We start from the raw sequence: 25,629 nt of genomic DNA on the forward strand, positions 1-25,629 counted from the left end.
CTGGACGCTGAAAAAGTTCTAGAAAATTTGAGGGAACAGTATGAATGTAGGCACCAAAACCTGAGGTGGATGGTGATTCTTAGCAACAGCAGGTTCGGTTGCTGGAATCAAGTAAAGGAGGTCAGGTCTGTATGATAAAAAGCCTGTGATATCATGGCAATGTGTTTATCTTCAGCAAAGATTATTAAGCAAGAGAGATGAATTGGTATTAGGTTTTAAAAGCAAACTCAAAACAAAAACAAAACCCACCAAAGTTAGAGGATGGGTTGAGAGGATAAGGTTGAGGTGGAGAGATCAGCCAAGAAGCCATTTTACTGGTCACATGAGGGTGTCAGAGGGTCTAAACCAGGAGAACAAGCAGGAGTAGACGACTTGGGATGTTGTAGAGAATTGCCTGGCTGGGGATGAGGAATGGTGAACTTGAAGCACCTGTTCTTCATTTAATTCAATCCACCATTTGTGGGCTGGACTCTGGGAAGTTCCAGTAGGGCTGAGAGATGAGCCTTACATTACAGAGCTTAAGTATATGAGGAGACACATAAGCCAAAATTCAGTTGCAGTGTAAAAGATGCTCTAACTAGAAGTATAAGACCACACTAGACTGAAAAGTGACCTGGAGGAAAAAGAAGTGGAGGCCTTAAAATAGACCAAAGTCTGACAGGAAAGGGGTAGCGCAACAGTAAGGGGGTTTGCTGCTTGTTTTATGATGGGCGGGGCGGGGGGAGATTTGCACATTTTTTCAGCTGAGGGAAATGAGCTGGTGAAGGTGGATTGAAATGAGGGTCATATAAAGAGTTGGGGCGAGGTCTTGGTGGTAGATTAAGAACCTAGGGTTGGGGTTTGGCCTCCTGATTGGGTCGCAGTGACTTTGAGACTAGTCAGATGCTAAGAATCCAAGAGTGACAGGTGGCATGGAGGTTGGGAGAGTTCTCTGTTTTTCTACATACAGTACATCACTAAGGTTAAGAATGAAGGGAAAGGATGAGGTGGGCTGTAGTTGGCAATGATGAGTCACGAGGAAAGGGAGTCTGCTGACTTTTCCCTTAAAAGGCACCTTTGAATGGAGAGGGACGGAGGGAAGAGGGAGGGTAAGAGCTAGTGCTGTGTGCTCATGATCTGGCATCCTTCTTCCCACAGTCCTTTGTCAGAGGTGCATTTTCCCCTCAAGTACTGCGGAGCCAGATGCTAATTCAGATCTGCCTGCATGTGAAGGGGCAGGGTGGGTGGGGGTGGTGGGGGCAGAGCTGGTGGAGGAGTCACGACGCATCTCTGACCCAGCACAAGAGCCCGAGATGGGATGAAGGAGACAATAGAAAATGAAAGCATTCAGTCAAGCAAAAATGGAGGATGACTATTTAGTTATTTCCTGAAATTGAAAAGGGATCATAACAGATGGTTTTAGTCATAAAATGAATGGCTGTCAGCCATAATTGTACATTTTAAATGCTGGTGACAATTAAATAATTAGCTTTATCACTGGTTACAGTTTGTCGTCTGATTCCCAGACTTATTTTCTGTCTTAGGAACAATTTTTATTCATGTGCTTATAATTTTAATTCTAACAGGGCAGCCAGCTCAAGTGGCTCAGCCAACCCAGCATGAGTCATACTGATGACATCGGCCTCTTCTTTACGCTCAGAGTCCAGCATTTCTAACTCCACGGCTTTCCTCTTGAATTAAATCTGCATGATTCTCCATCCGAAATCTCTACACGTGAATTTCTATCACCTGAAATATCTGTATTGTAAACACATTCTTTTGAATCCACCTAATTTTTAGGCATATTTTGCAGCTGAGTGGCATAGGCCCAGCTGAAGATGTTTTGGTGAAATTTAGAATGAGAGAGGAAGCCTCAATGAAATCCATCAGGTGCGATTTTGATTCACACTGGACTTACGTAATGTTAGAGATTTCCGGTCCAGTGTACCGTGTTGCACACCTGCCCGTGTATAAATCTGTGCTTCGGAAGTGTACGGTTTGGGTTGCGTTGCAGACCTGGCAAGATACCTTACACAGAGGAGATTTGGTAAATCGTTTGTCGTATGATGGGGTTGAAGGGGCTAGTTCTGTGGCCTTTGGGCTTTGTGACTCGGAGTTCTGCTGTGGATAGTTTATGCTTCCCATGGGGAGACATCAACCTGTTTCACACTGTACCAAAGAACCTATTAATATTTAAGTAGCTTTTTAAAAATCAGCCATGGAATTATTTTCAAGTGCTTAGATTAGGAAAAAACATATTTGTAAATTTTAACCTTCTTATCTAATTTTGAAGAATTACTTTTCATTAATAGAAAACTAGGTGGACTGTGTTATATTTCGGAAGGAGAGAAACTATCTACGGTGCCAGCAGTGCTAATGGATACTTTAAAATCCATTGGGATTTAGGGGCGCCTGGCTCGCTCAGTCGTTGGAGCATGTGACTCTCGATCTTGGGGTTGTGAGTTCGAGCCCCACATGGGGTGTAGAGATTACTTAAAATTTTTAAATCCATTAGGATTTAGACTCGTGGATAAAATGTGTCCTAAAATCTTTATACATCATTCTTTTTTATTAAAGCAGGAAACAGGAAGGGGAACAAACATTTGTGAATGCCTCCTGCATTGGTAGGCCTGTTTTCAGCATGCAGCAAGTATTCCCTAATCATAACACCCTCTGTAAAGATCCCAGTCTTCTGCCATTTTACATTGAAGAAACTAAGGCTCAGAGATTGAGTAACTTGCTTGGGTCACACAGTTCCCATAAATGGTAGAACCTAGATTCAAACTGTGCCCTTTCTCCCATGTTGTCTCCCAGGTAGCCATGAGCACTTACCTCACGTACAAAGATGTACGTGTCTCCGACAAAACCCTAATACTGTCTCTCCCAGTCCTCTTCCTTTTCATTAGCTCTTCGACTGTTCGGCATATTAATTGCAGCCAATCCATAAAGAGAACAAGTAGAGGGTGGAGATGGGTGGAAGAAAAGGATGGCAAAAGCCACAACACTTTTGCTGAGCCTAATGATCATAAGAACCCTTAAAATACCCACATTAAGGAAACAGAATAAACTTAGGGCCCCTGGGTGGCTCAGTTGGTTAAGTGTTCGACCCTTGATTTCAGCTCAGGTCACGATCTCATGGTTCATGAGATGGAGCTCTGCCTTGGGCTCTGCACTGACAGTGCAAGTCTGCTTGGGATTCTCTCTCTCCCTCTCTGCCCCTCCCGCGCTCTCACGCACACATTCTCTCAAAATAAATACTTTTTAAAAAGGGGAAAAAAAGAAAAACTCTTGGATTAATGCGTAGGAGCTAGGTCGTTAAGTTTTGCAAGTAAATGTATTGGTGATGCATTAAGTCATCAAATCATAAATTAAACAAGAAAGGATGATACATCATTAACGACCATAAAACATTTTTGTTTTATTTCAGTTACGATACCAGAAGTGCTTGGTAGCCAGGCCGCCTTCACAGAAAGTTCGACCACCTCCTCCGCCAGCAGACTCAGTGACCAGAAGAGTCACAACCAATGTAAAACGAGGGGTCTTATCCCTCATTGACACTTTGAAACAGAAACGCCCGGTCACAGAAACGCCATAGCTGCATATGCTACAGGATTCTGTAATATTTACCTGAAGATTGAATAGCTACACTAAAGAAGATGAACTGATATCTGGCCTTCCATTCAGTTGCTGATGCTTTGTCTTCAGAGAATTTATCCTTAACCAAACAGTGTTAGACAAGCATGTTCTCTCGTCTTGCCACCATCATGTGATATGAAAAGAAGCATGACTAATTTTTTTTGCTATCAGTCAGATACATCATGAGCAGTGGAAGGTCTTTTTCTTATTGTAAATATCGTGAACATTAACTTCACACACACGGAGAAGAATGTGGCCACACCCCTCCTAGTGAACTAACGCTGAGTCCTTGGAGTGAATGACGCCTGAGTTAGTTTCACTGTCTTCTTGACTGGATCTGTCACAAGCAATGTTTAAGTCCTGCAGCACTTGGCCCTGTTGCCAACATTGGAGTAGCCACTGCGTACCAGATACCATTGAATTGCTGTAAAACTAGGATGATGGGTTTTTGTTGCAGTCTTTCATGAAATTGAACCTTTGGGTTGACAGAATTGGCTGTTGGCATCAGTACAGAAACCAACCGGCAGCTTTCCTTGACAAGCCCTTTGACACATGGACACCATTTCATGTCTGCAGCTGTTTTGTGGGATGTTGGGGAAAAAGTGAAACTTGAAAATTGAAAAACAAATCAAATTTGAGAAATTAAAATTGAACAAAAAAGGGCCTTTCTTTCTAGATGGTTTTCAAACTGATTATTAAAAACAAGAAAGATTTAAGAAAATCCTAATGCATTTCGGGTAGGACATGTTTCAAACTTCTGCCTTATATTGTACAATGCAGCTAGAGAATTATAGTTCACTCTGGCCATTCTCTACATAAACATTAAAATGAAATCTTCCTCGTACGCCTTTTATCCTTAGTTTGTTAATTAGCCGATATGCAATTTGGAGTTGAGGAAATGTCATTTATATTTTGGATCTCCACCACCACATTATTTTGTTAGTCCGCCTCCTAGTGAAACCCACTAGGATTCTGTATCTAGCTCAGTCTTACCCTAATGCTTTTTGCCCAGAAAGCTGTCTGTCCATCATGTATTGTCCATGGCAACAAATTACATTAAATTGAACCTTTTGAATTTATGTATTTAATATTGGGATTTGTTGGACTTTACTAGATATATTTTTAAATTTATATCTTTTCCATTTTTTCAAGATTTAAAAATTTCATATCAGAGCAAAATAAACATAGCAACAATGGACTGCTTAACAAGTTTCCCCAAAATAGCAGTTTCCTGCTTCACGTTTCTCATGTACTTACAAAGATACTCAGATTTAGACTCTTGTTGACATTGTTGTTTTAAAAGGAAGTTGCTAAGGAGACCAATCTAAATATTAGTCTTATTTGCTTCTTAATGTCAAAATTAATGCGTTAAGAACATCCAGTTTTAAAAGGAGCACTTTATTTACCCACTGCTGTGTACTTACTTGTCAATGGTTTCCACATTCTTATCACATTTGAGCCTTACAAGGTAGGGAAAGGTACCAAACACATCTGAGAAATAAAAATATAAAGTACCAAGAGGCTCAATCACCTTGCCTAAGATCTCTCGAAAGTTTGTGAGAGAGCCGGGACAAAAGCCCACACTTCCCAACTCTGTTATAAGTTATGCTGCTTTTACATCGGTGAGGAAGAGTCTTTCCAAAATTACTCTGGGTGTATCTAGTTATTGTCAGGAAATCTTAGAATTCCCTGTAGAAGGCGGGAAATATGTCCCAATTACTCACGCAGTGATATTAATCATAAAACCATCGCCCTCTCTCAGTCCAGGACTGTTTTCCTGCAGTGTGCCTCAAATGTGTTGTAGAGGACAGGATTCTACACGCTGTACGGCCTGTTCAACTTACAAGGTTTTCCAGAGATGATGTTACTTGTGATAGACACATTCCTAACTCACGGTACTTAGCCACCAGAGAACACGATGGAGCAGGTGGCCTTCTGCTATTCCCTCAGAACTCTGGAACTGTTTGCTAGCACCCTGGTGTTATGACCAAAATGATGCCACTCTAGAAATGAATTCTTCTCACCAGCCTATATGCTATTCTGTCTGAAGTAACCAGTGCCATCATAAGAAATTATTGCATTAAGAAAGTCCTTACTGTGCCCTTTGAAAAGCTGTTCAAAATTCAATCATGATGAGGTTTCATCTCGAGCTCCACAATGAAAGGTTTTAGTGTGATAAAAATTCTGAACAGGTCATCCACTTTTATATTGGAAATCTCTACCCGAACCCACCGTTCATTTTCTAAGGCATACATTTGTTTGTTTTCAGGATCAAGAATACTGAGCTAGCTTTAAGTAGCAAACTGATTTATATATGCAATTATAGGATGCATTAAGACGAACGATAGCCTTTACATATTGAAAACTTTACTGCAGATATTTTGTTTTGAAAATAGCTTTGCATACTAAATGCAATTAATTTTGTAAAATTGATTATGTTAAACAGTACGTTCAGACACTTTCTGCCATGGCCAAAAAGTATGTATGAAAGTATGTGTGTATTTTCCTGTGTGCGGATGCCGTGTTTTACCTGATATTGTGGTGACATTCAGTTATCTATGCATTCTTTATATCTGTGACTCGGTAAACAGGCAGCCATGTTCACTATGCCTTGTATGTCTTATCATTTTTTTAATTAACCTGTTAAATACAGCTTAAGATATTTTTATTTTATTTATTCTATTTTTACTGAAATATACTGCATTATCGTGTTAATGTATTCTCTTTACTGGACAGTATCTCACAAGGTATCCAGGCCTAAGTAATCTCAGTGAACTATACGTTGCCGAAAAGGTGGTTTTGTAACGATTTGTAGACACATTTTTATTGGACTATGTAGAAGAAATGGCAACATGCTTAAAGTTCCTTTTATTTTTTAAAAGCAGCTAGATAGACGCAGACTGGCCACCTCATATATGCGCCTCTTGGCAGCCTCAAGGGGAAGAGCCAACACGCCTGTGGCAAACCTAAAGCACCGCTTGGGGCTGTGTGTTTATGTCCTTCCCAACACCTGTCATCTCCTCTAGGCGACAGACACGTGCCCACAAGCCCTCTGTTCACCTGGATAGAAGACCACCCGTAGCTAATTAGGACCACTGTTTTTCGTTCGTGTCTGTCTGACTGCATGAGGGGACATTAGACCCATCTCCACTAAAATTCGTTCCTGGTGAGAAACTGTTGGCACCGCTACTTTGTCAAAGAGCCACTCCGATCTCAGGACGGAGTAGAGATTGGTAAGGTGATTCCACACAAGGTCACCTACTCGAAAGCCCTAAATCTTTCCTCCTTTTCTCGTATGACACACGCATTTCATTAAGCATTGCAACACAGATTCAAGATTTCACAAACAACATGAAAAACATCTCTCTGAGACGAGCACAATGTAGCCAGTAAAACCATTAGCTCTCTAGTTTGCCAGGCTTCCTTAACCTAATACCCAGATGACGTGTGTGTTATACAGCCAGTAAAATGAAGTTCAATTTGTTTCAGCTTCAGAGAAAAGATTCCACTCACACCCGATCAGTGAGAGCACTCCCTGCCATCCAAAGCGGCTTGTTTATCCTGAAAGAACGTTTGGTTTTGCTTTCGGCCCCGTTTGCTGTTGACCACTTTGACACATTTAAATGTAATATGTTGTGAGAATAAACTTAGCTGCATAAAACGTCTGGCTCATTTATCTGACATCTCAGTCCTATAGATCCAGGAATGGAAATACAAGTTCAGTGTCGCCACGCTACTCATTTTGTTTTCAAATTATTCTGCTTTGCTATTGCAGGTTTCCACCTGGTTAAGAACTAGAAAGTAACTTTAAATTCTGAGTAATTAATTCATCACACTGCTCTTATCTGGTGACCAGGAAGGACCGCTGGCATCCTGAGTCACCAACGCAAGGCCTGGGTAAGCAGTCTAGTGTTAAGAAAGTCTATCTTTCATATCCTTTAAGAATCTGACGTCAAAGAATGAAGAATAAAGTTGCACAGGCACTAAATCCAAAAGCAAAGGTAGCCAGAAAAACCAGTTGAATCTGGGCTAGTTCAACTGTCAGACATGGAAGAGAAGCAGAATGTAGAGTATGTACCCATTTTTCTGGTTCCTCTTGCGTTTCCGCCCCATAGTTTCTCTTTCACTCTATCAAAGGCAGTTACTCTGAAGGAACGAAATTTCATTTCGGTTTCAGGTATTATACTAGTGGTAAGTAATTTCAGATAAAATTTGCTATTGGAGAATCTAAACACCAGCAAATATATTTTAGATTTTTGCAGCACTTCCCTGTAAGAAGCTCAAGAAAGAAAAATGTCCGTGTAATCAATATTCTCCTTCACTCAATCGCTCATGTTGTCTATCCAAAGTATTTTTCCCTTTTTACTCCACAAAAGTACTTAAATAATTGATCACGCCCTTCTCAGAAGACTCTCAAAGAAGAAAACTACAGGCTTAATGAACCATTCAGAATCTCCATATATTTCTGAAGAGAACAGTGACAAGCGTGTTAGGTAAGATACTGAAAATAAGTGGCTTACATTGTGATGCGACACGAATCACAAGCTTCTCAGAAAATAGCCTGAACTATTCCTTCACAGTGAGAGTTTCCTTTTCAGAACATCACAGAAAATAAGGGTCTGAGACCTGCTACTCGTGGACAGTGGCATCCTTTGCAGCTTGGGGCAGGGGCAGAGCACGGGGAATGAGCGATTCCCTGGAAAACACTCCAGCTCTTCACCCAACAAAGTTCACGGCAGCTGCACTAGTCCCTCAGGGCACGGAGTGCTCTAAGCCAGAGCAAGAGGAGAGACACCATATCCGGAACAAAGAAATCTATCGTTTTTTATTTTTGCAGTCAGTAAAATAAGCTGAGCATTTAAAACACTTCTGGACCTGCTGAGAGTCATAATTGAGAATTCTTTGAGGATTTAAATTTCCAAGTATACGAAGGCTTGTTCCCTTTCTTCGTTGACACATTCTATGTAAATTTTTAGCTAAAATAAAGATTTATTACCAATAAAATGAAATTCGCCATTTTGTTTAGCCTCACTTCAAGTGAGAAAATAAAGGATAGGGTATTAGGCTGAGATAGACCTAAAAATTCATCTTGAAGAAGATAATACTCTACTGAAATCATGCCACCTGAATTGAACATTTAGGAATTTACATAACACTGTTCAACACGACTAGATTCTGAAAATAGAACTTTATATTCAAACGTTGTGTCTATGAACATGTTTTTAAACAATAGGTTTCATAGTTGTAACTTACTTGATTAAATGTCAAACAATTTCTGTTTCCATGATGAAGAAAAAAAAAAAAATCAATAGACCCCAAAATGATAATCATACCAATTCTTGGTAGGCAATGGATGATACATTCAAGATGAATTGACTTTTAATATAATTAACCTAGTGCTACAATATATTTTAGTTGTGCATCAGAGATGATTTACCAGTTTGATTACCGTGTACCATTTGAAATGACTTGTAGATTTTAGCATTTCACCTGATCTTTGAACAGAATCAGACATTTTTATGGATGTCTTCAATAACAGGTGTCACTTGTAGTCAACAGTTTTGCCTCTTCCTCAGAATTATTACTATTTGGATGGAAATTTGTGTACAGTCACTTTTTCACAACCATATTTGGCAGAAGGGATAGCTGATTGTGTTCAGTCTGCTCAGGATCCCAGAAGCTCTTTCGATGAGAAACCGTTTTTGCTCTGTTAACATACTTCTGAACTATGCACACCTGGAACTTCGGAACCTCCTGTTCTTCCTACTCAATCTCAATCACATCACAAAAACTCATGACACCCCCCCCCCCCCCCGTTTAAAGAATATTTTGATATTTAAGAAAAAAAAACCAACCTCCATAGCAATTGAAAATGTCAAACCGCAGGTGGATACTGAAAAAGCAACATAAAGTCAGTGTGAGAGGCCAGCGTCTTTTCCGTATCTACACTCTAGTAAACCACCTCAAGTCTGTTATAAGGCAGACAGTGTTTCCTGTCAGGAAAAATTGTTGCAGCTTTCTCTTAAAACTGGTGTCCTGAGTCCAGACTGAAAGTTAACAAGAGGGATACAAGTTCTAACAGCTGATCCTGAGTCTAAGCTGGACATTCTAGAACAGATCAGCACTGAGCTGTTGAATGTAGGAATTCTGCTTTTGTTGAAGTGCCTACATTGTTATTTCTCACTTGTCTTAATTCTCCTGAAGTTAACAGCACCTTTAGAAGATACTAAGTGGCCAAAAGGATGAGTATCTTGTATAGGGATGGCTAACCTCAGAGAAATATCAGACTTTGAAAAAACATGAACTGCTCTTGACCCCTGTAAAAAACACAAGATGGTCAAAGCCATGGCCGAGGATGCCTGAGTAGGGAGGAAGGTAAGTTTTCTCTAGGCTTTTCCCCTCTTCTGGATATTGATGGTGAGGGAAAGTAGTTGGGCATGACAGTCTTGGGTCCAACCCAACGATAGTAAAAATGTTGAGTTGGTATCTGAGATTTGATCCCTTGGGAACCTGAAAATGGCAACATTACTGGAGGCAAAACAATCTCTACAGGTTTCAGTGCCATCACTCTGTCTTCTGGGCGAGATCTTACGAAGTTTGTCTGCCGTTCATACGGTCTGGGTTGAGCTGTGTTCTTCATAAATGTAGGCACTAAAGGATTGCTGGTGGGCTTGTTGGGTTTTCTGACTTGCGAGGAAGAACCAGCTGTAGTTGTATTTTTCTGTGGAAGAGATGTTTTTGTTGCTAATGTCTCTGACCGATTAGCATTTGCATTACTTTCTCGATTCAGGAATTCAGCAATTTTCATTTGGATGTCATTACTATCATTGGTGGGGGCTCTTGACAATGGTATTTTTGATTTCTTCTTCTTCTTCTCCCGTTTTGAGGCTTTACCCAACTCAATTCCATCCAGTAGACCCTTTGCTGCAGCACGGGCCAAAACATCTTTCACAGACACTGCCTCAGATGGGTCCCGCTACAATCAAAAGAAGCAGTTACTAAATGTAGGAGTTAACTATTGTGTATATTACAAATTTTCTCAGTGCTTCAGTAAAAATAAAAGTGTATCTTTATTACTATAAAAGAAATGGTTTTTGGGCTTGAGTCCCTAATATAGCCCATAAACCTCAGTAAATGACTTTTTTTTAGACTTACACTTCCCCATTTGCTTTGTTTTTTGTTGCTGTTGTTTTAAGTTTTTATTTTTGAGAGAGAGAGAACAGAGGAGGGGCAAGAGAGAGGGGGACAGAGGATCTGAAGCAGGCTCTGCAGACAGCAGACAGCCCGATGTGGGACTCAAATTCATGAACCATGAGATCATGATCTGAGCTGAAGGCAGATGCTTAACCGAGTCACCCTGGTGCCCCAAAACTTCCCCATTTGTAAATCTGACAGAAAAAAAAAATAATTACAGAGCTTATTTTTTCCATGTGAGCTAAGATGAACTAGATGTGGCAAAATGCTTGGAGAAGTGGGGGTGGAGAGCAGGCAAGGGAGGAACCCTCAGGGGAAATAGAAAGATAGAAAAAGGGATTGGGGGGCACTGGCTGGCTCAGCCGGAAGAATGTGCAACTCTTGATGTCTTGAACGTGGAGCTTGTGGGTTCGAGCTCCACGTTGGGTGTAGAGCTTACTAAAAACATAAACTTAAAAAAAAACACGGATTTTTGTGTCACACAGTAATAATTCTTTCTCCTGTCTTTTAGCTACTTATGAAATAAACACACCATTACAAAATGTTCACAAAGTTCCTAGGTTCCTCTTTATGAGGCTTTGTTGTTTCTTAATTCTTAACAAAGTATAACATGGTTTGGGATTTTCCCCCTTACCTCCCTTGTTAGAACAGAAAGAAAACAACCATTGGTAATTTCAGATGGTTCCATTCTGAAAAACTTATCAGTAGACAAATGTATTTCCTTTAAGGAGCACAGTGGAAGGACAGGAGGACTAAGCCTGCAGGAAATAGGAGCACACAGGAAATAGTTAGAATGGCTCATTTGCCAATCGAGAGAGACACTAGATTGCAACAATTTTTCTTCTGTTGTGTTTTCTAATCATTTAAACAAAAATTCCCAATAAGCCTAAAATGCTAAAGCATCATAATATTATTATAAATTAAAAGCTCTAATATTTCATGTTCAGAATTTATCATGCTTGCCAAGCCTTCCATCTCTAAACAACTATGCCAAGAATACCAGCCTTTCCACAAATTAAAAACTCTTTTCCAACTCAGTATGTTAACAAAAAGACTTCTATCAAAACTGGTAAATACACAGAGTAATCACAAAGGTGGAACAGAAAAAAATCCTTTACTTTCACATGTCAAAATACAAAAAGTATATCTTCCTTCCTCTGGTTACTTTTTGCACAATTACAATATAAAAATATGGCCCGTCATTTTCACTACATTATTCTTCTCAACTACTTTTTGAGTATTAACGGATGAGTTATGTAGTGCTCAAGAAAGCATATAACAAAAGACTTGGTGTAAGGTCTCTAATCACTATTATGTGTAAGGTAACATTTTGGTTTTTATATTTACTATTTAATTTCTCATTCAGTAGTAATAAATAATAATTCTTATATTCCCATGCTTTTACAATTAAAATATATTTAATCAAGGCAATAAATATTTTCCCATATAAATTAAAATATCAGGAACTCATTAATAATTTTATATATTCTGAAATTTTTTAAAACCATTTTTTTCAAGTTTTTATTTAAATTCCAGTCAGTTAACATACAATATAATGTTAGTTTCAGGTACAGAGTGATTTAAAATCATTTTAAATTTATATTCATTCACTATTTGCCTACTATGTGCAAGGCATATAAAGATCAATTCTCAATAGTTTACAATTTGGTTGGAGAAACTAATCAGTTTATTAAATTTTTTTTTTAATGTTTATTTTTGAGAGAGAGCGCGCATGAGTGGGAGAGGGGCAGAGAGAGAGGGAGACACGGAATCCGAAGCAGGCTCCAGGCTCCGAGCTGTCAGCACAGAGCCGGACGTGGGGCTCGAACCACGAACCGTGAGAACGTGACCTGAGCCGAAGTCAGACGCCCAACCGACTGAGCCACCCAGGTGCCCCCTAATCAGTTTGTAATAATATAAAGAAGGCCCAATAAGAATGCCGAGCCAAGGAGAGACAAAATGAGGTAGTAATACAGAATAAGGCCCAATTAACTCTGGCCACAGGATAGCGCACGTGGAGACTCCACAGAGGAAGAGCCACTGGTACTGTGTCTTGAAGGGTAAGTTTCCCATAAGGTAAAGAAGGTATTTTTAGGCAGAAAGAAGGAAGGAAATGAAAGAAAGAAAGAAGGAAACAAAAACACAAGTGTCATAAAAATGTTCAAGGTGCAGCAAGTATTTCCATGTGGCTGGGACATAAGGTGAGTAAAGGGATGCAGAGGTCACTTACGATGCAGGCAGACACATGGCCTCAAGTGACATGCCAAAAGTGGCACAGAAGGTGGTGCTTAATAAATGTTTATGCTGAACTCAGCTGAAGTATAATAGCTGTGTAGGTACTAAAGGCAAGAGAGCTAGTCCCTCCTCTCACCAACCTTGTAACCAACAAACCGAATTTCTGAGGCCTATTTACGTGTTCTACATAAATAGAAATCATCAAAAACAATTTGTTCACATAAGGTAAAAAAATTCTTAGGAAAAATAATGATTTCTTAACAAGTTGGACATACTTAGTTCCAAAATGTAAATATGAAGGTTGGGATTTTGTCAATTTTAATTTATTAACATATTCTTAGCACCTAGAAGAGTGTCTGGTACACAGTAAGTATTCAGTTAGTGTTTAATAAATATGATATAGTTTAGCTATATATGCTGTCTTTGCTAATGGTAATAATCCTAATTAAGATTGGTTGAGTTACCTTACAATTACCCCTACATAACAAATTTATTTCTAAACTCCAGGTTATAGGCCATTTCTTTGAATAATAAAGGAAGTTCATATCCAGTCTCGTGGATACCTGACTTAGATGATGACGTTTGGGATTTATGCAGTTGATATTTAGGTGAGATTTTGGATTTAGAATTGATCCTGGAATGGGTGAGGACTTGAGGATATTGGGGTGAGTTGAATGTATTTCACACATGAGACAGACATCAATTGCGGGGGGGGGGGGTGCAGAGTGGACTATTGGGGGCTGAATTGTGTCCCCCCCAAAATTCATGTCCACCCAAAACCCAGAATGTGCCCTTATTTGGAAATAGCGTCTTTGCAGATATTTAAGAGGAGGTAATACTGGAGTAGAGTAGACCCTAAGTCCAATATTGGTGTCCCTATAAGGAGAGAGGACACAGAGACACACAGGGGAAGAGGGCCACGTGAAAACAGAGACAGAGGTTACAGTGACACAGCTACAGGCCAAGGACACTAAAGATTGCTAGTGAACACCAGAAGCTGGGAGAGGCATAAAACAGATTCTTCCTCAGAGGCCCCAGAAGCCAACAACCCTACCAACACCTGACATTCATTCGGACTTCTGGTCTCCAGAACTGTGAGAGAATAAATTTCTCTTGCTATAAGTCACCAAGTTTGGGATAGTTTGTTGTGGGAGCCTAGGAAAATAAGACACATGGCAAAAGGAATTTTGCAAATGTAATTAAGGTCTCTTAACCTTAAGCTATGCATGTTATCAGGATGGACCTGACCTAATCACATGAGCCCTTTAAATACAGGTCTATAGGAGTTCTTGGAAGATGGTAGTGGAATAGGAGGCCCCTAGGCTTGCCTTGTCCCACGAATACAATTAGATACCTATCAAATCATCCTAAATACTCCAGAAATCAATCTGAAAACTGGCAGAACAAACTCCACAACCAAAGGCAGAGAAGAGGCTACAAAGTAGGAAGTGCGGAGATTTGGCTTGGGAGAGAAATGGATCATGGTGCTGCAGTGGGTTGGGAGCTGTAATCTCAGAGAAGGGTGAGGGACAAACCAGCACACGGAAATGTACAGGAGAGACAAATCCCCATAGCAGTGGACTTGGAAAGTGAAAGGGCCTAAATTTTGTGAGTTCTTTTAACCAGCAAGGCTTAGAGCCTGGAGTTTTAAAGGAGTTTTAAAAGAGAGCTTGGAGGACACTGGGCCTGCTCTTGGAGAGAAAGCAGGCACAAACAGCAATCTGAAGAGTGCCTGGGCCACAGAGCGATGAGGTTATTTGCTCATCTTGGAACCTGTCCCGGATAGGCAGCATTCAATGGAGAGACCCCTCCAGGAACAAAGACACTGGCCAGTGTCATTTCCCTCCGCAGCCCCTCAACATGAGCACAGGGCCACCTGCAGGTACCAGTACGGCACCAACACTGGACACTTGCTACCTGACTTGCTTAAACCAAGCCCTGCCCCCTTGCCATCTGGAAGAACTGCCCTTTCCAGTCATGCTCGCCTCCGTCTCAGTGTGGTAGGCCCCCTCCTCTAGAAGACTGGCCCAAACCCCTACTGACACCGCATCTCCTGACCCAGGTGTTTTGGTGAGGCCTCAATTCTGGTGACAGTGGAGATATATCTCATTTCCCAAGCAGATCAGAGCACACCTAACTAAAATGCACCATATTCAGGCCAGGAACCAAACACTGCCCACAACAGGCACAGAGAGTCTCTGCAGATAACTGGCCTGATGGATAAAGCAGTCAGGACACAACAGCAGAGCACACACAACACATTGGAGACACTCCCAGAAGTGCCAGGCCCTGGGGAAAAGGGGAACCTACACTGCAGGGCATTATAGGACCTCTTCTTCATAAAGCTATTACCCTCAAGAACAGGAGACGTAGCTAACTTTCCTAACACAGAGAAATAGGCACAGAGACTTAGACAAAATGAGAAGACAGAGGAATTTGTCCCAAATGAAAGAACAAGAGAAGGTGACAGCTGGAGATATAAGTGAAACAGAGTAACAAGCCTGATGGAGAATTTAAAGCAATGATCATAAGGATACTCACTGGACCACACCAAGGCATACTGTTGTTTATTATTAATATTGTTTTAAGTAGGCTCCACACCCAACATAGGGCTCAAACTTACAACCCCAAGATCAAGAGTTGCATGCTCTACTGACTGAGCCAGCCAGGCACTCCACCAACACATTGTAATTAAAATGGTAAAATATAGTGATAAAACAATATTAAAAGCAGCAAGACAAGACAATTTCATACAAAGGAAACCCCGTAAGGCTATTAATGGCTTTTTCTGCAGAAACTTGCCAAGCCAGAAAGGAATGGCATGATATATTCAGAGTGCTGAATGGGAAAAACCTGCAGCCAAGAATACTCTATCCAGCAAGGCTGCAATTGAGAACCAAAGGAGGGATAGAGTTTCCCAAACAAAAACTAAAAGAGTTTGTGACAATTAAACCAGTCCTTCAAGAAATACTAAAGAGGACTCTTGGAATGGAAAGGAAAGGCCAATAATGACAGTATGAAGGTAGGGAACACCAAAGCAGCAAAAATGAATACTTCTTTAAAAAATCAGTGAAGGAACTCACAAAATAGAAGGATGTAAAGTATGATGCCATAAACCTGAAACATGGGGAAGACAGGAGTAAAGAAAGGGTTCAAACTGAAACAACCATCAACCTACTGTAGACTGCTACAGCAGAAGATGTTATACACAAACCTAACAGTATCAAAAACCACTAATAGGCAAAGAATAAAGAGATAGAAATCCAAATTATCACTAAAGAAAACCAGCAATCCATGAAAGAGAGAATGACAAGAACAAGAAAATCTTCAGAAACAACCACAAAACAAGTAATACAATGGCAGTAAAGACATATGTATCAATAATTACTTTGAATGTAAAAAACGTTCCAATCACAAGACATAGGGTGACAGAATGGATAAAAAACCAGACCCATCTATATGCTGCCTACAAGAGACCAATTTCAGACCTAAAGACACCTGCAGATTGAAAGTGAGGGGATATGGGGCGCCTGGGTGGCGCAGTCGGTTAAAGTGTCCGACTTCAGCCAGGTCATGATCTCGCGGTCCGTGAGTTCGAGCCCCGCGTCGGGCTCTGGGCTGATGGCTCGGAGCCTGGAGCCTGTTTCCGATTCTGAGTCTCCCTCTCTCTCTCTGCCCCTCCCCCGTTCATGCTCAGTCTCTCTCTGTCCCAAAAATAAATAAAAAACGTTGAAAAAAAAAAATTAAAAAAAAAAAAAAAAAAAAAAAAGAAAGTGAGGGGATAGAAAAACATTTATGGTACAAACAGATGTCAAAAGAAAGCCAGAGGGGCGGGGCACCTGGGTGGCTCAGTTGGTTAAGCAGTTAAGCATCAGACTCTTGGTTTCGGCACAGCTCATGATCTCATGGTTCGTGGGTTTGAGCCCCATATCAGAATCTGCGCTGGCAGCAAAAAGCCTGCCTGGGATTCTCTGTCTCCCGCTCACTCTGTTTCTGTCTCTGTCTCTCAAAATAAATTAATTAAAAAAAGAAAGCCAGAGTAGCAATACTTTTATCAGACAAAATTGACTTTAAAACAAAGACTATAACAAGAGGCAAAGAAGGACACCATATAATAATAGAGGGGGCAATCCAACAAGAAGATACAACAATTGTAAACATTATGCACCCAACGTGAAAGCACCCAAATACATAAAAGTTAATAACAAATTTAAAGGAGCTAATCTCTAAGGAACATAGATGCAAAAATTCTCAACAAAATACTAGCAAACTGAATCCAACAATACATTTAAAATATCATTCACTGCAATGAAGTGGGATTTATTCCTTGGTTGCCAGGGTGGTTCACTATTTGCAAATAATCAACATAATACATTACATCAATAAGAAAAAGGATAAGAACCATAAGATCATTTCAACAGATGCAGAAAAAGCATTTGACAAAGTACAATATCCATGCATAAAAACCCTCAACAAAGATTTAAAGGGAAAACACCTCAACATAATAAAGGCCATATATGAAAAACCCATAGCTAATTCCATCCTCAATGGGGAACTGAGAGCTTTAACCCTAAGGTCAGAAAGAGGACAAGAATGTCACTCTCACCACTTTTATTCAACATCGTACTGGACATCTTTTTTTTTTTTAATGTTTATTTTTTGAGAGAGACAGAGTGTGAGTGGGGGATGGGCAGAGAGAGGGAGACACAGAATCCGAAGCAGGCTCCAGGCTCTGAGCTGTCAGCACAGAGCCCGATGCAGGGCTCGAACTCATGAGCTGTGAAATCATGACCTGAGCCGAAGTCAGTCACTCAACCGACTGAGCCACCCAGGCGCCCCCTTTTATTTTTTTAAGTTTATTTCTTTATTTATTTTGAGGGGGAGAGAGAGAGAGAGAGGGGGAAGGGGCAGAAAGACAGGGGGAGGGAGAGAGAGAGAGAGAGAGAGAGAGAGAGAGAGAGAGAGAGAGAGAATCCCAAGCAGGCTCCACAGAACCCAACATGGGTCTCAATGTCACCAACCATGACATCATGACCTGAGCCAAAACCAAGAGTTGGACGCTTAAACAACTGAGCCACCCAGGTGCCCCAAGGTGTCATATATTTTTAGATCTATTCCTTATTTTGATGTCCACAGTTTAGATGGAATATTATTGCTTATCCTCTCTACCTCTATTTTATTGCAGCATTTTACCCAGAAGCTACCTGAATTGTTTAGGCTATTTTTACCTCAGTCCTTGTGAGGGACAAAGGCTACAAGGAGCTTAGAAATGTGTTTTCAGGTAATAAACATCCAATTAAATAATTTTGCTTTTCCTTTCTTTTTTTTGAAGTTATTAAACTTATTTTGACAGAGGGTGTGTGTGTGTGTGCAAGCGAAAGAGGAACAGAGAGAGGGGGAGAGAGAGAGAATCCCAGGCAGAATTCATGCTCAGTGCAGATTATGCAGGTCTCGATCTCACGACCATGAGTCCATGACCACAAGATCATGACCTGAACCAGTATCAAGAGACAGACACTTAACCAACTGAGCCACCCAGGTGCCCCTCTGTCTCCTTTCTAAGTTTATTTTATATACTTACTTTTCTTGTACTGCACTGAGGCATAAATGTATAACTCGGGATATAAAGTTCAGGCCCAATTTATCCAGAAATCAATCAACTCCAAGCCAAAATGCATTTAGCTTTACCAACGATAACAACAAAAAGAATTTTTAGTAGTACAAGAGAATGCTCATGCCAATCCATCATAAAGACTACAGAATCTGTTATAGTTGTAAGAAATTAGGTTGTTTGGTCATGTTAAAGTATAACAAGAAGGATGTGGAACGTCTTTAAATAACTTAAAAATCATAATCATTCATGCTCAGAATATTTGAGTTCAGAGCAATCCTTTCCTTTCTTACCTATAAGGTTGTACTTTAATCCCATGGTCTTGAAATTCCAGTGCTTTCTTAACAACACCTTCATTTTCTTCTGGATAAACTGAACACGTGCAATAAACAACTGCTTGAGCTTTAGTAACTGTATGCAAAGAAGGTGGTAATTAATAATAATGGCCCCATTAACAATCCTAAACAGACTTATGTTTCCAAACATCTGTTTGATACTAATACCACATGGTTTTGATGGGAATGATTTCCATAGATGCTTGCATTATTCCCCTCTTCAAAACATGTATTAGTAACGTAGTCTGTGGCCAATAAGTAAAGTAAATCTAACTGAATTGTATGGAAATTGAATTTTTTTTTCTCTCAAGTTTTTATATAAATTCCAGTTAACACACAGTGTAATAGTTTCAGGTGAAGAATTTAGTGATTCATCACTTACATATAATACTCAGTGCTCACCACAAGTGCATTCCTTAATCGCCCTCACCCATTTATCCTATTCCCCTGCCCACCTGCCCTCCAGTAACCATCAGTTTGTTCTCTATAGTGAAGAATCTGTTTTATGGTTTGTCTCTCTCTTCCCCCCCACCCCGTTCATTTGTTTTGTTTCTTAAATTCCACATGAGTGAAATCATATGGTATTTGTCTTTCTTTGACTGATTTATTTCACTTAGCATTATACTCTCTAGCTCCATCCACATCATTGCAAATGGCAAGACTTCATTTTTTATGGCTGAGTAATATGCCATTGTGTGTGTATGTATAGATATAGATGATACAGATATAGATATAGTTGCCACATCTTCTGTATCCATTCATCAGTCAATGGACATTTGGGCTCTTTCCATAGTTTAGCTATAGTTGGTAATGCTGCTATAAACATCAGGGTGCACGTATCCCTTCAAATCAGTATTTTTGTATCTTTTGGGTAAATAGTGTAGTGGCTGGATCATAGGGTAGTTCTATTTTTAACTTTTCAAGGAAACTCCATACTGTTTTCCACAGTGGCTGCACCACTTTGCATTTCTACCAACAGTGCAAGAGGGTTCCCCTTTCTCCACATCCTCACCAACACCTGTTGTTTCCTGTGTTGTTCATTTTAGCCATTCTGACTAAATGATTTAGTATTTAGACATATTTGTATTTCCTTGATAGTGGGGATGTTGAGCATCTTTTCATGTGTCTGTTAGCCATCTGGATATCTTCTTTGGAAAACTGTCTGTTCGTGTCCTTTTTTACCCATTTCTTAACTATATTATTTGGTTTTTGGGTGTTGATTTTGATAAGTTCTTTATAGATTTTGGATACTAACCCTTTATTAGATATGTCATTTGCAAATATCTTCTCCCATTCTGAAAGCTGTCTTTTAGTTTTGTTGATGGTTTCTTTTGCTGTGCAGAAGCTTTTTTATCTTGATGAAGTACCAATAATTTATTTTTGCATTTGTGTCCCTTGCCTCAGGCGACCTATCTAATAAGAAGTTGCTATGTCTGAAGTCAAAGAGGTTACTGCCTGTGTTCTCCAATAGGATTTTGATGGTTTCCTGTCTCACATTTATATCTTTCATCCATTTTCAATTTATTTTTATGTGTGGTGTAAGAAAGTGGCCCAGTTTCATTCTTTTGCATGTTGCTGTCTAGTTTTCTCAACACCATTTGTTGAAGAGACTGTCTTTTTCCCATTGGCTTTTTCCCATTCTTTCCTGCTTTGTTGAAGTTTAGTTGACCTATCATGGTCAACTTCTGGGTTTTCTATTCTATTCTATTGATCTATGTGTCTATTTTTGTGCCAGTACCATACTGTTTTACTACAGCTTGAATATAATATAGCTTGAAGTCCAGAATTTTTGCTGTCTCCAGCTTTGCTTTGCTTTGCTTTTTCAAGATTGCTTTGGCTATTCGGAGTCTTTTGTGGTTCCAAATAAATTTTAGGATTCTTTGTTCTAGCTCTGTGAAAACTTCTGGTGGTATTTTGATAAGGATTGCATTAAATGTGTAGCTTGCTTTGGGTATCATAGACATTTTAACAATATTTGTTCTTCCAATCCATGAGCATGGATTGTTTTTCCATTTCTTTGTGTCATCTTCAATTTCTTTCATCAGTGTTTTATAGTTTTCAGAGTATATATATTTTACATCTTTGGTTAGGTTTATTCCCAGGTATCATATGGCTTTTGGTGCAATTCCTTAATCAATTCCTTAATTTCTCTTTCTGCTGTTCATTATTGGTGTTTAGAAGTGGAACAGAATTCTGTACATTTGTTTTGTATCCTGAAACTTTAGTGAATTCATGTATCAGTTCTAGTAATTTTTTGGTGAGTCTTTTGGGTCTTCTATATAGACTATCATGTCATCTGCAAATAGTGCAAGTTTGACTTCTTTCTTGCTGATTTACATGCCTTTTTACTTCTTTTTGTTGTCTGATTGCTAAGGCTAGGACTTCTAGTACTATGTTAACTAGCAGTGGTGAGAGTAGACATCCTTGTCTTTTTCCTGACCATAGAGGAAAAGCTCTGTCTTTTCCCATTAAGGATGATATTAGGTGTGGGTTTTATATATGTGGCCTTTATTCTGTTGAGGTATGTTCCCTCTAAATCTACTTATTGAAGGTTTTTATCATGAATAATGTATTTTGTCAAATGCTTTTTCTGCATCTATTGAGAGGATCATATGGTTCTCATCCTTTCTTTTATTAATGTAGTATATCATGTTGATTGATTTGCCAATGTTAAACTACCCTTGCAGCCCAGGAGTAAATCCCTCTTCACCGTGGTGAATGATTCTTTTAATGTAGTGTTGAATTCAATTCACTAGCATTTTGTTGACAATTTAGTTAGGTATCCATATTCATCAGGGATATTGGCCTGTAGTTCTCTTTATTTTTTTAACATTTATTTTTGAGAGAGACAGAGCACAAGCATAGGAGGGGCATAGAGAAAGGGAGACACAGAATCCAAAGCAGTCTCCAGGCTCTGAACTGTCAGCACAGAACCTGATGAGGGGCCCAAACCCACGAACTGTAGGATCATGACTTGAGCTGAAGTTGGACACTTAACTGACTGAGCCACGTGGGTAGCCCTGTAGTTCTCTTTTTTAGTGGAGCCTTTATCTGGTTTTGGAATCAGGGTAATGCTGGCCTCATACAAAAGGTTTGGAAGTTTTCCTTCAATTTCTATTTTTTTGAGCAGTTTGAGAAGAATACATATTAACTCTTTTTTAAATGTTTGGTAGAATTCCTCCTATGAAGCCAGCTGGCCATGGACTTTGTTTATTGGGAGATTTTTGATTATTGATTCAATTTCTTTGCTGGTTATTGGTCTATTCAAGTTTTCTATTTCTTCCTGTGTCAGTTTTGGTAGTTTATATGTTTCTAGGAATTTATTGATTTCTTCCAGATTGTCCAATTTGTTGGCATATAGTTTTCATAATATTCTCTTATTATTTCTGTGGTGTTGGTTGTTACTTCTCCTGTCTTACTTGTGATTTTGTTTATTTGGGTGCTTTCTCTTTTTTTCTTGATAAGTTTTGTTAGGGGTGTATCAATTTTATTAATTTTTTTCAAAGAACCAGTTCCTGGTTTCATTGATCTGTTTGGAAATTGAAAACACAATCAACGTGACTGACCTAGTTACAAACACAAACAAATAATAGTGCAGATTACCATGAGCTTGATACTTCAGCCATTCTCCCACAAGTCATATCACATAACTAGTTAAAAGGACGGTAGAAACAGATGCGAATCCCAATTATGTTACTTACTGCTATATGATGCTGGGAAAATTACTTAAAACTCTCAGATTTTTCATCTGTGAGATAATACTACTACCTGGAACTCACTCGTTTATTCACCCATATCAAGCACCTACTATAAGCTAAGCACCATTCTAGCATCTAAGATACATAGACAAAAATCTCTGCCCTTGGGGAGATTCTTCGCCATGTTTTATTGATATGATAAGACACAGATACATCAGAAAATCATATAGTATCTTTAGGGGTTGATAAACAGTGTAGAGAAAAAGCAGGGATGGAGGATAGTTGTAGGTGATAATACTGTAATTTTAAACAAAGTAGAGAAAGCATCAAAAAATTCAAAAAATTATTTACCAACTTTCTAATCTTCCAACTAACTTATTTCATATATCATATATATATATATATATATATATATATATATATATATACACACACACATGTACGTATTATCATATTATCACAAAGCCTGACACAGGGCTCGAACTCACGGACCACAAGATCATGACCTGAGCTGAAGTTGGCCACCCAACCAACTGAGCCACCCAGGCGCCCCTACATATTATCATATTTAAATTAATGTTTATTAGAGCATCAACTAAAAAAGCAGACCTGCTCTGTGCTTACCATTTGCCTTATTTCTACCTCATTATGTTATATCTTTATGTACTGAATTATCTATACCTGTATACTTATCTTTGAGCCTTCGGAGATCAGGATTTATTCACACTCATATCCCTAACATCCAACATAATGCCTGACCCAGAGTAGGCACTTGATAAACATGCACTGAATTAATAATAGTTTATGTAATTTCTCAGAGACTTCTCCATTTTCCATATCCATATCCATTTGAGGGCAATGCTCCTCAAAATCTAAATGGTACTCAAATCTAAATGGAGTGATTGAAACAATAAAATAAATACCTAAAGACCTCATTTACTCAGACTTCAACTTACTCAGGCTTTATTTATAATTGTACTTCTCTATTAATCTCTATTTAACACTAAGAGACTTAAGAGTTTGATTCAAATTTGGATTGTAGAATATGGCCAGGCACAATGACAACAGAAAAATTACATCAAATAAGAAGCCAAAGAAAAGAAACAGAGAAAATAAAACTGTTCCAACATGGATATACATAATTATTTTACTCCAGCATTAAGCAACTGTCCTTGCTAACCTATGCTACAAATGATAGTACAACATCTATTTTTAAAAGAAGGGTTGAGGGGCGCCTGGGTGGCTCAGTCGGTTGAGCATCTGACTTCGGCTCAGGTCATGATCTCACAGTCTGTGAGTTCGAGCCCCGTGTCAGGCTCTGTGCTGACAGCTCGGAGCCTGGAGCCTGCTTCGGATTCTGTGTCTCCCTCTCTCTCTGCCCCACCCCTGCTCATGCTCTGTCTCTCTGTCTCAAAAATAAATAAAAACATTTAAAAAAATAATAAAAGACAGGTTGAATTGGTAAAAATAAATACTTTGATATTGGAAGGTGCTAAGGCTGAGTGTTCTGGAAAATTCACTTATGGCTCACACTTCATTGCCTGATTATAATAGATAAATGAAGTATTAATGTTTCTAAGATTTACAATGTATTTTAAGATTGAACTGATAATAAACTTACATTTCATTGCATGTGTTAGCTGTTCATATTGCTGTTGAACAAGAATGTGAAGTTTATCTTCTGATGTACCTCCTTGAGAGAAATCTTTAAGTAAACCTGTATCTAAAAGCAAAGAAATACTTTTAAATATATCACTATTAGGTGTTTTTCATATATTGCTATAATCACATTGTTTAATTTTTCAATCATTTCCCCTATTTTCTTTAAATGTTCATTTATTTTTGAGAGAGACAGAGTGTAAGGGGAAGGGAAAAGAGAGAGGGAACCACAGAATCTGAAGCAGGTTCCAGGCTCTGAGCTGTCAGCACAGAGCTGGACGTGGGGCCTGAACTCATGAACAGGGAGATCATGACCGAAGCCGAAGTTAGATGGTTAACCAACTGAGCCACCCAGGCGCCCCAACCATTTTCCCTATTAATAATATTAATATATTAATACATTTAATATTAATATTAATATTTAATAAATATTAATAATATTAAAACTAAATAAAGAGTATTATAAAAATGCTGAGTCAAAATTAAAAAACAAAATAAGCGTAATTTTGTTTAGTTTGGTTTTAGTATTGTTTTTCTTTCTTCTTTAAGTTCTTCTGAGATAGTCATCCTACAAGCTAACTTAGATTAGGTTCTGTCATTTAGGCACAGAAGCGAGAATGCTGTAAGTGTGAAGCCTAATAGAGGAAAAGAAAAAAGATTTATTTCCAAGGCAGAAACTGATGAGCTATAATCAGTGCTGAGTAGGAAAGAACACAAAAGGATACAGTTAAAAACATTAACTTACCGAAAGAAATTTTGGAAGGAAAGAATTCAGAGAAGTAAATCTAGTCTACATAGATTAAGAAACAGATCAAGAAGCTCTTAAAGTAACTTAAAAATTTTTCAAAACATACTTCTTGATAATATTAACTAGGATGTATTGAATACTACTTTGTATACAGTATTTTATTTGTCAACCCCCTGAAACATTATTATCCCTTTTAACATTAAGAAAACTGTTCAAACATACATTAAACCACTTATCTGAGGTCATATAGCTACTAGGTGAAGAGCCATATTTTAGCTCAGAAATCTGACCAGAGTCCAAACTTCTAACTTCTCTTTATTCTGCCTCTCAGTAAGTCCCTGGAGTAGGAGAGCCAATTATATGGCATAATTATTTATGCCATATATTTGGCTGTTCCCCATTCTAGTAATATCGGTAAAGGTTAATTAAACTCCATTTCTTCCCAGTTTATTTTTACACTTCACATTTTTCTCTCTCTCTTCACCACTTTTAAGGACTATTTATACATTATTATACTATAAAACCACATCAATT

General features: G+C 38.9%; 2 protein-coding genes across 14 annotated transcripts in view; one reads left to right on the top strand and one right to left on the bottom strand.

Moving 5' to 3' along the window:
- The window catches only part of APBB2 (amyloid beta precursor protein binding family B member 2), a 388,585-nt gene extending 381,309 nt beyond the window's left edge, over positions 1-7,276 (top strand). For all 11 annotated transcript variants that reach the window (XM_019413533.2, XM_019413479.2, XM_019413526.2 and 8 more), the window contains one exon: positions 3,407-7,276. In XM_019413533.2, the coding sequence (XP_019269078.1) occupies positions 3,407-3,574 (168 nt within the window). In that variant the 3' untranslated portion in view covers positions 3,575-7,276. The remainder of the gene's footprint in view (positions 1-3,406) is intronic.
- A 1,695-nt stretch (positions 7,277-8,971) lies between these two features.
- The window catches only part of NSUN7 (NOP2/Sun RNA methyltransferase family member 7), a 52,129-nt gene continuing 35,471 nt past the window's right edge, over positions 8,972-25,629 (bottom strand). For 2 of the 3 annotated variants that reach the window (XM_019413547.2, XM_019413556.2), the window contains exons 9-12: positions 24,310-24,411; positions 18,949-19,066; positions 11,444-11,567; positions 8,972-10,591 (exon numbers count right to left, since the gene is read on the bottom strand). In XM_019413547.2, coding sequence (XP_019269092.1) covers positions 9,953-10,591; positions 11,444-11,567; positions 18,949-19,066; positions 24,310-24,411 — 983 coding nt within the window. In that variant the 3' untranslated portion in view covers positions 8,972-9,952. The remainder of the gene's footprint in view (positions 10,592-11,443; positions 11,568-18,948; positions 19,067-24,309; positions 24,412-25,629) is intronic. The other variant, XM_019413569.2, reaches the window with a different exon arrangement.

The sequence above is a fragment of the Panthera pardus genome, unplaced genomic scaffold, assembly GCF_024362965.1.
Source record: "Panthera pardus isolate Hobbes unplaced genomic scaffold, ASM2436296v1 HiC_scaffold_13, whole genome shotgun sequence".
Lineage (NCBI taxonomy): Eukaryota > Metazoa > Chordata > Mammalia > Carnivora > Felidae > Panthera > Panthera pardus.